At 35.9% G+C, this 14,581-nt stretch overlaps 2 protein-coding genes across 5 annotated transcripts in view; both read right to left on the bottom strand.

The window, feature by feature from the left end:
• KIF14 (kinesin family member 14) overlaps window positions 1–5,436 on the bottom strand; it is a 45,740-nt gene extending 40,304 nt beyond the window's left edge. The window contains exons 1-4 of the mRNA XM_058178543.1: window positions 5,399–5,436; window positions 4,447–4,514; window positions 2,530–3,699; window positions 167–418 (exon numbers count right to left, since the gene is read on the bottom strand). Coding sequence (XP_058034526.1) covers window positions 167–418; window positions 2,530–3,572 — 1,295 coding nt within the window. The 5' untranslated portion in view covers window positions 3,573–3,699; window positions 4,447–4,514; window positions 5,399–5,436. The remainder of the gene's footprint in view (window positions 1–166; window positions 419–2,529; window positions 3,700–4,446; window positions 4,515–5,398) is intronic.
• A 1,812-nt stretch (window positions 5,437–7,248) lies between these two features.
• DDX59 (DEAD-box helicase 59) overlaps window positions 7,249–14,581 on the bottom strand; it is a 46,423-nt gene continuing 39,090 nt past the window's right edge. For 2 of the 4 annotated variants that reach the window (XM_058178882.1, XM_058178884.1), the window contains exons 5-8: window positions 12,702–12,953; window positions 11,636–11,788; window positions 10,924–11,052; window positions 7,249–9,708 (exon numbers count right to left, since the gene is read on the bottom strand). In XM_058178882.1, the coding sequence (XP_058034865.1) occupies window positions 9,445–9,708; window positions 10,924–11,052; window positions 11,636–11,788; window positions 12,702–12,953 (798 nt within the window). In that variant the 3' untranslated portion in view covers window positions 7,249–9,444. The remainder of the gene's footprint in view (window positions 9,709–10,923; window positions 11,053–11,635; window positions 11,789–12,701; window positions 12,954–14,581) is intronic. The other 2 variants (XM_058178885.1, XM_058178881.1) reach the window with 2 other exon arrangements.

Consider the following 14,581-nt stretch of genomic DNA (forward strand, 5'->3'; position numbering starts at 1 on the left):
TCAAAAACTAGCTGAGGTTCTATCTTAGTTTCATGGATTACACCGATTTCAACAGATGCGATCATATTTCAGTATTATTAGTTAAAGATCACTGTCAAAGGCAACATATGTTGAACGCTGCTGAATCTCATCTGTCCCCAAAATTTTCCCTTCCAACTCAACTTACGTATATGATTTTCCAGAACCAGTCTGCCCATATGCAAAAAGACAAGCATTGTATCCTTCAAAGGCCGTTTCTAGAAGAGGCATTGCCAAAGATTGGTATATTTTTTCTTGGCTTGCATAGTTAGGGTGCTTATCAAAAGACCAGAAGGAAAAGTCAAAGGTGAAACTATAGATCTGTTTTGTAGACGGATGATGAACAACAGTCTCTTGCCCTTCCATTGAAACCACTTGGACAGATTCTTCATTTCTGTCTCTAAATAAAAACACAAAATAAATGTAATTTGCAATGAGGCAAATACTCTAACAATTTACATTTATCTAGCTAGTGTTCTAGGACTGTGTTGACAAACCTTTTCGGCACCGAGTCCTGAAACGGGGGCGCATGTGCGCACATGCCGGAAACCAGAAGAGCAGCCACCTGATGCGCATGCGCGTGCTGGGAAAATGATCTTCTGGTTCCCGGTGCATGCATGTGTGTGTGAAGACCAACTGGCCGGTGCGCATGCTGGAAACTGGAAGATCATCTTCCCGGTGAGTGCATGCACATCAGACAGCTGCTCTTCCAGTTTCTGCATGAAAACCAGCTGGCCGGCACACCGGTACCCAAAAGAGCAACAGGTGATGGCTTGCGTGACTCATATTTATGATGGTTGCAGGATCCTACAACCTTTTGCAATCTTCTGACAAGCAAAGTCAATGGAGAAGCCAGATCCATTTAACAACTGTGTTATTAAATTAACAATTGCAGTGATTCAATGTGGTAAGGAAGGTTGTAAAATGGGGCAAAACTCACTTAACAAATGTCTCACTTAGCAAAAGAAATTTTGGGCTCAGTTATGGTCACAAGTTGAGGACTATCTGTACTGGACAGTCCCGGGTTCTAATTCAGTCACAGAGGATCACAGAGTAACTTTGAGCAATCAGTCTCTTTCAGCTCATAGGGTTGTTGTAAGGAAATATAGGGGAAAAATACAATGCACGTCACCATGAGCTCCTGAATGAAATGTGAAATATCTCACAAACAAGCAAATGAATAAAACAGAATCAAAATCAAATATATGCATTAAACCAAAGTAAGTAGAACTTGATGCAATGCGACCATGTGTCCACTACACAAAATAATACTTTTAAATATTGAGTGAAAGCATATTTAGTATTATTTAGTATCATACAGCAATATAAAATAAATGTGAATTCACTAGGACATTTCTATAGGTTTAGTATTGAACCAAATACACTTGCAGACAAAGGCAAAGAAGGCATGGTTTTTCTGCTGCCAAATCTACAGTGTATTATTCTGCTGGAATAGACTCGAATCATAAGTTCTATAAAATATTAGGGGGTACATCTAAGCTCCTGAGGCTCAAAATAATAACTGCTAGAAATGGAGTTGTGGGACTGGTAGATTTGGGAGCAAATGTGTCTCCAGCCTACCCAAAATGACAAAGATTCAGGATAGGTTAAAAGCAGACTAAAAAATACAAATATGGAAGCTATAATACTGCATTGCAAAAAGCTGGAGATTAACTTTGGTAGTAAACTAGAACAGTGTTTCTCAATCCCAACAACTTTAATTTATATAATTTCAATTCCCAGAATTCTTTAGCTAGCATGCTGGATGGGGAAATCTGAGAGTTGGAATCTATTGTTGTCCCCAATTTGGGTCTGAGCCTGGTGCCGAAGCCAATGATGGATGCCAGACATGAGGTGCAGGTTTTCTGATTGCTTTTTATTGGTGTACTCCAAGGAAAAGGGCTCCTGGTCAAAATGCTAAGTGCCAAGAACAAAGGATTAAGAAAGCTTTATACGTTTTCACTAAAACAGGAGGGACAAGGGGAAATCATAAGAAATACCATCTAATAAACATTTTAGTAATAATTCTACAATTTGTTGTATTGGTCTCAGCTGTCCCTATTCCTAAACCTTGGCTAAAGAATGCCCCAGGAGTTATCTAATACACATTTAATTGGCTGCAGGCCATCTCTATTCCTAATTTTTAGATGAGGCCTGCAAGTTGTCTAACTGTTGTTACTTTTATCAGCTTTCTAACCAGAATTGTTACAAGATTTACACATGCATATTTCCCATAGATAAACATTCTTCGTTCTTGCCAGACATACTCTGCAATTACAGGCTTCCTGATTTACTTTCAAGTGTGTCTTATGACCTGGCTTTATTTTAGCATACAGCCCATCACTACAGACCTTAAAAAGTTGCTAAATTTGAGAAATCCTGGACTAGGGAAAGAGACAACAGGAATAAAATTGGATAGTTCTTGTACGTCACTAAAAAGGTATCCATGATTATCATCATCTTGAAAGAAGATAATGCCTGGGTACAACTACGATCTGTGCAAAGACTTACCTGAAACTAAAGGGCCGTACTCTCACAGCCACAGTTACTTTACTATTTTCTATTTTGAAAGGATTGTCTTTAAAGGGCAGGTTCTGCTTTATGCTGTCTTCTTTAACTGAAGCAGCTCGTTGAGCATATGTGGTATTTTCTTGGATCTTTCCCATTTTGCTTGGAGTGAATGCATCACAGCTTTTCCTTTGTGAGACTTGAAGGCAAGTCACCCTATTTTTTAAGGCAGAAATAGCAGGAGTCTTGGCATACTGAACAGTCGATTTAAATACTTCTGCTGTATTTTTCCTTGGTGTCTTCTGCCTTTCCAAATATTCATTTTTAATAACATTATTCTGTCGGTTTTCCGTTCCATTTGATGTACTAAACTTTCCAGGTGTTTTTAATGCTGATGGCTTACCATTAGGAGTAGTTGTGGTTAAACGTAACAATCGAGAAATCTCATTTTGATTTTGAGAAGCAGTAGGTGTCCTGGATTTTATGGGTGTGACATTCCCAGTAACATGTCTATAATTTGTCTTATAATTTGTTTTCCCAGTAGCCTTAATAAGTGAAATATCGCTGTTGTTACCTTTGGATGAAAACGGAGCATTATTACTTTTTGGTGGCAAGTATCCAGCATTTTCTGTTTTTGGTTCATAAATACTATTTGTCTTAGATTTCTCAGTTGATCTAGTTACAATTCGGGGCTGTAGTGTTAATCTTTCTTCCACTAGTGTACTATCACTGCCATGGATTTTATCCATATTGGATTCTCCTTTCCACATTGCTCTTCCTCTTTGGAGGCTCAACTTGATTTCTGATGTATATGTAGGTAAAGTACTGGACAATTTGTTACAGGCAGAAACTACATAGGTCCTATTTATTTCTTTAGACTTATTCAAAGGTTGTGAAAGTGAACTAGTTCTCTCATATTCCAATACATGCGGTTTTAATTGTTGTCCAAATCCAGGTGTTGACGAAACATTTCCTGACGGTTGTTTTTGTGAAGATCCACCAAGCTCACTAATGTGGCTTTTCTTAGCAATAGAAATAATAGACATTAAGACTAAATACTACTAACTACAATAGCAGAACTGAAATTATCTCATATAAGGTCTGCCTGAAAAAGAGAATTGGCATCTAATCTCACTTTCTGTATAATGTAAACAAAATGTGTCATGATGACATCTGTAAAAAAAGAAAAAAAGCATTGTTATTTTCAGGTGAAAAAAAATCAGAAATAAAGTGTGAGGATTGTAGGTGGTAGCAATCAAATAACTAATAATTCAAGGTTGTAAAAGACCTCTTAAATTTCAAATAAGACTGTACTGCTAGAAAGGGCTTATTAACTGGTGGCATTTATTTCTGACTAAATCATATTTATCCATCTATTTCACAATATTTATAATCTTCTTGTTCCTAACATATTCAAGTAGGGTACAACAAAGCTAAAGCAAAGAAAATGATAAAGGATATACAATTAACATATTGCAATTTATGAGCATAATTGAACTCAGCATTTCTGTTACTAAGCGAAGCAGGTCTTAAATGATTAACTGAGTTACACTCAATTTTACAACCTTTTTTTTTTGCCATGGTTGTTAATTGAATCATGTCGTCATTAAGCAAATCCAACTTCCCTCATCCAAGACTTTGCTTGTCTAAAGATGGCTGGGACAATTGGAAATGGTAATCACATGACCCCAGGATGCCTGTTGCCCAAGCACTCGAATTTTGATCACATGACCATTGGGAAATTGCTATGGTTATAAGTCACTTTTTCATTATTGCTATAACTTCAATTACTAAATGAATGGGCGTATAAGTGAAGGACTACCTATACTATCTTTTTTTAAAAAGTCAAGGATAAAATTAAACTACTGTAAGCTAATGTCCAAATTCACAGTGGAGTAAGATTGTTTGGGACCCACTTACAAAATGTATCAAGGACAGGAATCTCTCTTCTTCCAGAGAAAGGATACTCCACAAAATGAGAGTCTCTACTGAAAAAGTGTATAGCAGACTGAGATGTAAATGGGATATAAAAATCAAACTTTCAATCTGCTTTTCTTTAAAAATGAAGAAACGTGAAAAGCATTTTTACCTCTTAAAATACAGTACTTCAGAATAGTGAATTCATTACAGTATAGCAGCAAATTATAAATTGATGGATTGCACGGAAAAGGGAGTTTCTGCAGATCAGGCTTATAAAACTTCTGTACAATTATGAAAGGTGTACAAACCCCATCTTTTGATCTCAATCAATCTGTTATTGATACTGTTTTTGAAAATGCTTGATCCACGATTATAAAGTTAGTATCAAATTATAATTCCTTAGAATTCACTAAGGAAAAAAAACAAACACCTGACACCGTTTTCAAATTAAGAAATCCTTCCTGAAGGGACTAAAAGAAGGTTTTTCAAACTTAGCAACTTTTAAGATGAGTGAACTTCAATTCCCAAAATTCCCCAGCCATCATGCGGACTGGAGAACTCTGGGAGCTGAAGTCCACACATCTTAGTTGCCAAGTTTGAAAAACACTGAACTGGAACAACGATAGATGCTTCTGAATCTCCGGATGTTGCTAGCCTACAACTCCCACCATCTGTAAGGGAGTACGGACGATGGCATTTGAAGTAAAATTGCATTGAGACATTTGGGAACCCTCCAGTTCCCGAACCCGACATTAAAAGAAACAATAACGGGGCTTCGTTTTCTCTTTACAGTATTTCTCGCATCCCCCCCCCTCAAAAAAAAACGTGCTTCAAAACAGACCCAATTAAAGAAGCGGCGGGCTATAGAAATCTAGCAAGTCAATAAACAATCCCTCGAGTAAAGAAAGGGAAGGCGCGTCCAGAAGTGACCTTTTCGCGCGTTACTGCTTACCTGCCCTTCGACATTAAACCAACAGACTATCATTTCAGCTGCACTTCCGACTCTCTTTTTCGAATGCCCCGCGATGCTTGTTATTGGTTGAGAGGGTGGATGACATCACACGCGGCTCCGAAAGTGGGGAAAAATCGGACGTATCTCTCGGGCGCTATAGCGACACCTCTGGTTCTGAAGTGAACGCTTTCCGTTGCTGGCAATCGAAACTAAATGCTAAATAAATCGAGTACCTGACCCTGGTACTTGAATGTTTTTTTCTCTTCCCCATTTTAATGGGGTAACATCCCTAAAGGGAGCCGGGTGAAAAATTAGATGAACTGCTTCAGGGTGGCTTTTCTATTCTTTTAACTTCTAACGGTAAAACTAAATAAAATTGCTGCTTGTGCCCGAAATCTCTGTAATAAAAATCACTGTTTTCCATGGACAAAAGATGAAATTGCGAAAGGGACATCCCAAATTTTATTTCAGATGTTTGGAAGTGTAGAAAACTAGCATATGGTCCAAGAGAAAAGTATTAATTTCTTTAAATCTCCATACAAATAGGTGTGTGTGTTAACGGAATTAATAACAAATTATTTGATAATTTGTTAATACATAAAATGTATTCCTAGAATATTTAGTCTTCCTTAAATTTATATAAGTGTATGTGTTTAAATTTCATTTCCTGATATATTTGTTAAGTTATACAAGTTGATACTTAATTCCAGCTATCATTTGCTTCAATTGGGATTGTATATCAGAGGCTAATAATTAGATAACAGGATGGTGTCAGCATTCAGGCACTCCTATCTAATGTCCAATTTTCAACAATTCAACTGGCCGTTTCCATTTTTTTTTCTAACATGAGCTTTCACTCCTCCAAACTTGCTTGAAAGACAAATGTCTATTCTACCTAGGCAGATGATGCAACAACACTTTAAAGAATGCCAAGCGGTCTTTAAAAAACACTGATGGCCCTAGCACCATGTTGCAAAGAAATGAGCTGGAATTCAATTATTAGAAAATTAAAATAAAGAGCATTTTAAAATGTGTTGGTTTATAAAGAGAAAATAAGTATTCTAAGTTAATATCCAGGACATTTATCCAATTAAGCACAATATTTATTAATTGGAGGAAGTCTATTGGTCTTCCTATATAAACTCTCATATGGCAGCTAGGTAGAATATGATCAGTATCTGCCAGGGAGCACTGCATTCATTCACATTGAGGGGAAGAAATTCTGCCCCAATTAAAGAGAGTCTTGCCAGGTAAGTTGTGAATCCTGTTCAAAGTTTTCCAGCACTGGCGGGAAGCATCAAAATCTGCTAATTTTTGGATAGGATCAGTTATATTCTTTCTGGAGTCTGGAGGTTCGCTAATCCAATTTTCTTTCCGCTGGAATTTTGCACCGAAGTTAGTATTGCACAACTGCTGTGCAGATATGGGGGGGGGGGCGGTTTCCTGGATTTAAGCCTCCCAATTGACAAGTATGGCATATCAGAGTTCACCAGGTTTTAAAATGGAATTTGTAATTTACTATATAACTTCTTGAATTTCTCATACCTTACAAAATTGACCACGCATCTGCATATTATGTGTATCATACTATTATGTTCTTTCTATACAGCTTTATTGATATCCATGTCGTTCATGCTATATGCTAAACGAACAAACTAACCAATAAATAAATATAAGAGCAGCCTTTCAAATCCCTAAGTGTCTCTACAGCCATCTTGTAACTAGATGAAAGTAGAGCCTTGAGTGTGGCTAGCAAGAGTCAATTATTGTCTCAGGCTGTATTTCTAGAGTAATAAAAATCAAGAGGACAAATTAAAAAGTCATGGTCTAAATTAGCATATATATTTTCAGATTTGTCAGTTTCCCTTTTTCACATTAAGACTTTTAGTTTTATAAAACTAGGACAATACAAATTTATTAAACAAAATCTAAATAAAGTGTTAGATCATGGTAGAATAAAAATATTAATTCTTTATTTGAATTTCATTAAAAAGTAAAGCAAAATAGAATGCCACTTTTCTTCTACAAATTAAAAAATGTTTGTTACAATTAAAAACTCATACAGCTTTATAATATGGGTTTTATAGACAGTTCGTTTCAGTTGATGGTTGGTAGCTAGGTAGGTAGATATCACTTGAGAAGTCTATAATGCTTGAAAAGATGAAATGAAAGACAAGAATAGAATTAGAATTAGAACAGAACAGAACAGAATAGAATTCTTTCATGGCCAAGTGTAATTGGACACACAAGGAATTTGTCTTTGGTGCATATGCTCTCAGTGTACATAAAAAGAAAAGATACATTCATCAAGAATCATAAGGTACAATACTTAATGATAGTCATAGGGTACAAATAAGCAATCAAATGGATGAATAGCAACAAAGTGGACTCAATTACAGCACCATTGGAAGACCTAAAGGACATGCTGGAAGTGGTCTATCTATGTGTTTGGTAAGAGTTGACACCAATTTGATTGAACAATTCAGTCAGTGTATCTCAAGTTCAAGATTTGTATTTCCTTTTTTCTTTTGAAAGCCAGTCTACCGCCCCTGTAATCATCAATATTCATTTTAAGATGTTTTATACTGAGGTAAATTGTTGGGTCAGTCTCATCCAGCTTTCCCCAACTCAAGTCTACTGCCATCCATAGGCCCATGCAAGCATATAATTATTTGTAATAAATAAACAATATGCAGATGTAATCCCAAGCCAACATGAATACTGCCAAAAATCTGAGAAATTAACGTCCACATATCTTGAAAGTATCCAGACTGGGAAAGTTTGATCTAGCTCAATACTCATTATTGACTAGATGTTGCCTTGCAAAGATTTAGTAAGTTAGAATGCTGATATGCCTCCATTAATTAACAATGCCCAAAACTGAAGCTCACACTACTTGTGTATTAAATATGTATGCTGCTGCAGTTCTTCTGTACACTTGTATTACTGTTCAGTCAGGTAGCCAATAATCTTTGCATGTTTTAATTTCAAAACAAGAAACTCAAGGGGTACAATTACTCATTCTAGAGATTTCTTATTACTAAATTGAATAGGTAACAAACCCAGACTCTAATGGAAGAAAAAGAATATCTGGCTCAGAATCACGATCTTTCTGCCCCTTTTCAATTTTGGAGACCCTTCCTGTCCAGGCAAGAAATCTGAAACATGTGAATTGAATTTATTTACCCAATTAACTGTCAGTCTGAACTGGGACTGGAAATGATTACTTGTAAGAAAAAATGATTTATCTCCCCTATCCTATAATGGGCCTGCCCCTTAATCCTTCCTAACAGATACAACTGCATAAACAGTATCTTTCAGAAGTATTTGACCAGTTTCTTGTCTCAACATCTTTTGAATTTGAACTTAAATGTACATTTTAAGTAAATTTAAGACTAGCAGAGCCTTTATTTTAATCCATACTTCAGTTACTCTCTATGCTTCTTACAATTTTTTGCTTTTTCAAGCTCTAACGAGCCACTTCAAGAAATAAATTCAGAATCAACTGCTTATTTTGCACAAAGCATTTCAGTTCATCAGGCACCTTAAATTAGATCATGCCTGTTTAAATACCATCTTTACCCTCAGATTTGGCAGGATTAGTTGCTACTAAATAAATGTATATATGGAATACTGAAATATTTGGTAACAGTGAATGTGATTTCCTGATTCTGGTTCTCTACATATATTGCACTAAACCCAGCCATTGAAAATACATATGCATTTTGCAATTTAACCTGAGGTCTAAGCCCTTAATGAATACTGTATAAAATGACCAAGGATAAGTCATTATCTCCAGTTAACAAAATTAATCTCTTGCTAAAATAGCAATCTTGACACCTCATAAGCATGGAGACTATCAGCTCTCACAAAAATTAAGCATTTGTCTAAATGATTAAAAAAATAATACCTTGCTTAGCTCTCTCATTTTGAATTAATGGGGCTACAAACATATTTTTTTATTGAAGCACATCCATAAAAATGGATTAAAATTTTGCACATAAAACAAGTTAACATAAACAAATTGTATTTTTAAATATAGCTTGTTACTTTTGAGACGTACTTTTATCATGTTTTCTAATAATGTCCATAAGATTATCCCCAGTTACAAGGTTATTCTGATGTTCTTTGCTCCTTAGCTGTTCTTTCCGCTTTTGGTCATGTAAATATGGAGAATTTAATAACTGAGGTGGGAGAATGGTGCCAGTTGGTTTAACTCGCTTTACCACATCCCAGAAAAGTCTCTTGCTGTTATTATTAATAAATGTAATTGCAGTTCCACTGTGACCCAGCCGACCTGCTCTTCCAACCTAAGAAAGGAAAAGCAATGGTACTTAAAATCAATGATAAATATTATAGGCAACTATACAGATAGACCTTGACTTACAGCCACAATTCTAACCAAAATTTCCATCGTACACCAGGGTAGTCATAAAGCAAGTCATCACACAACTGGACCTTAATATTACAACCATTGTCATCATAAAAGTTCAAGCAAATCACTGCACCATTAACTGAATTGTTCAGTTGTTAAATGAATCACTTGACAGTTAATAAAACCTGGTTTCCTCAAATGACTTTGCTTGTTGGGAGCTAAGTGAGGTTGCAAATCACAATCACATGACAAGACGCTGCAACTGTGTTAAATGCGTGCTAGTTTCCAAACATCTGAATTGCAATCATGTGACAATGGAGGCAGTGTGCCAGTGGTAATTTCAAAGGCAGATCATAAGTCACTTTTCTGAAGCTGTTGTTACTTCAAACCATAATTAAACAAATGGCAAGGACTCCCTGTACAATATATATCTAATTACGAATGATTAAATTGACTAAAGTTTCAGTTATGGACAAAGGGACAATACAATACAGTGCAATATTTATTTGGTTAATGACCAGCAAAATTTAAAAAACAAAAACAGTGTAGCAAATAGATGCAATAACACTAAGCAACTAACAAAATAAATCACGTTTTCAAGTTTTATGATCACGTAAGCTATTTCAGGGGTTTTTTTTACCAGGATTTGTAGAGTAATTGACACATCACAAAACAATGTTGCTCACTGTATTTTAATTAGCTTTAGTAAGGAAGTTATTTAAATGAATGTACCCAAAAATGCTTTTCAAAAAGCAACTGGACTTTCTCGAGTTTTTTCTTGAAAACATTCCACATTTGCAAAATATTTTCCAGAAAAAAATTAAATCCAGTTGACTTTTGAAAAGCACCTTTGGGACCCACTGACCTGGATGATTGAGAATCTCCATAGACATTGAAATAAATGTTAGTTCTCTTACCTGTTTCTTTAAAATGTGCTTGGAAAACTACAATTCATTGTTTATACCTATAGCACAATACAGAGCATAGCTCTTTAGGCACTCTTTAAAATGTGTAACATAATCAAGAGTGAACTTCTAATTTGAAAAGTCCTTCCTCCGCAGTCCATTTTGTATCATCAAGCAATGAGGCTTGCTTTTTGTTGGAAGATTCAATATTACACGATGCTTTTTAAATCAGAAAGTGTATTTACCTGGTGCACATATTCATCCATGCTAGATGGCATGTCAAAATTCACCACCAGTTTAATATTGACAAGGTCAAGTCCACGCCCAAGGACTCCAGTGCTTACTACAACTTCATATTTCCCTTGCAATAATCCCTAGCACAAGAGAAATATAATCATTATTTTCGTCAATAGAAATATACCTTTCAAAATTACAAAGGTATCAGCAAAAATTCTGAATACATTTCAAAGAAAACAAAAACAATAGTTGAACAATAAAGAAAAAGAAGCATCTATGTAATTTTATAAAGTTGAAAACATTTTACCTGAGTTATTTCCTGTGAACTTAAATTCCCAAACCTGATTCAATAGCTACTTTAGCCAACACGATGAATCTTCAGGTATATTTTGTGATATGAAAAATAACTTTCATCTAAAAGGAAACTCACTAAGGGGTCAATCTCAAACTCTCTACCTAATAGCTATGTGTACTGTGTCTAGAGAAACAGTTCTCAAATATTTTGGTCTCAAGACCGAGAACTGCAAAGAGCTTTGGTTCATAAGGGTTGTGGCTACTATATTGATATTTATTATATTAGAAATTAAATCTGAGAAATATTGAAATATTTGACTTTGCAGAACCTCAAGGTCCTCAAACCACACTTTGGAAAACTCTGGTTTAGAGTTCTTTAACCATAGATTTAGCTAGTTTTTAGATAGGCCCCAGATGTTTACAAACCTGTAAAATTGCAGTTCTTTCTGACTGTGATTTCTCAGCATGCATCGATGTTGTCTGTAAACCTGTGATTTTATGAACAGCATTACTCAGAAGATCAGCACCCAACTTACATTCCACAAATACTAGTACCGGAGGCTTAAAGAGTTTCTTATCCTAAAAAAGAGGAGGACAGGGAGACCACAGTGAGCATAAGGTAAAAAAAGATTAATTTTATGTACCAAAAAAAAAAAAGATAAATGGAATAGTGTGAGATTTAGTGGTGGTAAATAAAGCAAAGGAAGTATCCAATTCTTTTCCAATATTACTAAGCCTGAAGTAATAATGTTTCAAATATTTTTCGAATAGTAAAAAGAATGCAAATATCAGTAATTATTTTCTATTACTATAGCTTTTTAAAATGCTTTTAACACCATGAGGATTTAAGTATTCTGACCAAATCAAAAGAGCTGTTTAAATTCTCACAGCCCAAAGGTTATGTCTTTTAGTTTCTTATGAAGGAAACATGCCACAATACAAATTCTTTTAACACTCTTATGAAAACTATGTACAGTATAGCATAGCATGATTTCTATTCAAACATAGCTAAAATGCCTTGGAGCAGGGGTCTCCAACCTTGGCAACTTTAAGACTTGTGGACTTCAACTCCCAGAATTCCTCAGCCAGCAAAGCAAAGCAAAACTGGCTGAGGAACTCTGGGAGTTGAAGTCCACACGTCTTAAAAGTTGCCAAGGTTGGAGACTCCTGCTTTGGAGTATGGCCATAATTCTTTGAATATTAGTTGTTACTTAATTTAAATAGCTTCCACCATCACAGGTTCAGACACACCCATCCCCATATAAACACACATATATATACATGCAGTAATATGCAAATCTACATAACCAACAAGATTGATACTATCAATATTTCAGTGGAGAAATTGCCCAAGAGGAATAGATTTATGGTTTTAATGGCTACATTTCCAGGAACAAAACTTGATTATAGCAATGGTTCTAGCGCATTTTCTCCCAAATATTTATGGTTGATGAAAAGAAACAAAGACTTGTCTTTTCGTGAGGGTACTAACGTTTAATATTTCAAAAAGCTTTTTCTTTTTGGAAGGCTCTTCTATCCACAAAATAATCTGGCGAATATTGGAACACGGCAGATTCTTTTCTCCGACTGTTATTTTCACTGGATTCTGCAGAAGTCGGCTTGCCAGCTGTTCGATGCTTAAAGGCATTGTGGCTGACACCAAGAGGGTTTGATGATCACTGGGAATATTTTCCAAAATTTCTAATACCTGCTGCTGGAAGCCCATCTTTAGCATGGTATCCACCTATTTTAAACAAAGAAATGGATTAACTAGTGTTTTCTTCTTGTTGAAGATGAGTGAAAACATTGTTTTACATTTATTAGCAACTTCTATCTGGGCTTTCAGATCAGCGATTCCCAAACTTAACTACTTCAGTATTGTGAGAAGTTCATCTCCCAGCAATAATCATGCTAGCTGATTGGTCTGAATGTCGATGCCCATACAGAAAGTGGAGTCTTTTAGATCAGGGGGTCTCCAACCTTGGTCACTTTAAGACTTGTGGACTTCAACTCAAGCAAAGCTGGCTGAGGAACTCTAGGAGTTGAAGTCCACAAGTCTTAAAGTGACCAAGGTTGAGACTCCTGCTTGAGTATGGCCATAATTCTTTGAATATTAGTTGTTACTTAATTTAAATAGCTTCCACCATCACAGGTTCAGACACACCCATCCCCATATAAACACAGATATATACATGCAGTAATATGCAAATCTACATAACCAACAAGATTGATACTATCAATATTTCAGCGGAGAAATTGCCCAAGAGGAATAGATTTATGGTTTTAATGGCTACATTTCCAGGAACAAAACTTGATTATAGCAATGGTTCTAGCGCATTTTCTCCCAAATATCAATGGTTGATGAAAAGAAACAAAGACTTGTCTTTTCGTGAGGGTACTAACGTTTAATATTTCAAAAAGCTTTTTCTTTTTGGAAGGCTCTTCTATCCACAAAATAATCTGGCGAATATTGGAACACGGCAGATTCTTTTCTCCGACTGTTATTTTCACTGGATTCTGCAGAAGTCGGCTTGCCAGCTGTTCGATGCTTAAAGGCATTGTGGCTGACACCAAGAGGGTTTGATGATCACTGGGAATATTTTCCAAAATTTCTAACACCTGCTGCTGGAAGCCCATCTTTAGCATGGTATCCACCTATTTTAAACAAAGAAATGGATTAACTAGTGTTTTCTTCTTGTTGAAGATGAGTGAAAACATTGTTTTACATTTATTAGCAACTTCTATCTGGGCTTTCAGATCAGCACTTCCAAAACTTAACTACTTCAGTATTGTGAGAAGTTCATCTCCCAGCAATAATCATGCTAGCTGATGGTTCTCAATGTCGATGCCCACAGAGAAAGTGGAGTCTTTTAGATCAGGGGTCTCCAACCTTGGTCACTTTAAGACTTGTGGACTTCAACTCAAGCAAAGCTGGCTGAGGAACTCTAGGAGTTGAAGTCCACAAGTCTTAAAGTGACCAAGGTTGGAGACCTCTGTTTTAGATAGTGGGTGTAGTGGAAAATATATATTACAGTAGTGCTGCTTTGAGTAACAAAGACAACCTGATTAGGAAGTACATATTCCCAGTATCTCAAATTATGTCCCTTTTCTGCCCACTGCTTCTGTCAACAATAATTATGTTAAACAGTCCAGCATGATAGGACATTGTTTGAACTTTGGTCTATTTCAATGCCCACCAAAGTAGGTGAAAGTAACGCTTTTACATACTCAGCTGTCTCTTTGCCAAGAAGATCTTCAGTTGTAATTTCTAACTGCTGGAACATTATCTTAAAAAGTTGACAGATGACAAGGTCTTGAGATACTACTGAATTACATGTCAAGCTAAGTTAATCCAAACATGCTAAAAATCTA

Source organism: Ahaetulla prasina, chromosome 3 (assembly GCF_028640845.1).
Source record: "Ahaetulla prasina isolate Xishuangbanna chromosome 3, ASM2864084v1, whole genome shotgun sequence".
Taxonomy (NCBI): Eukaryota; Metazoa; Chordata; class Lepidosauria; order Squamata; family Colubridae; genus Ahaetulla; species Ahaetulla prasina.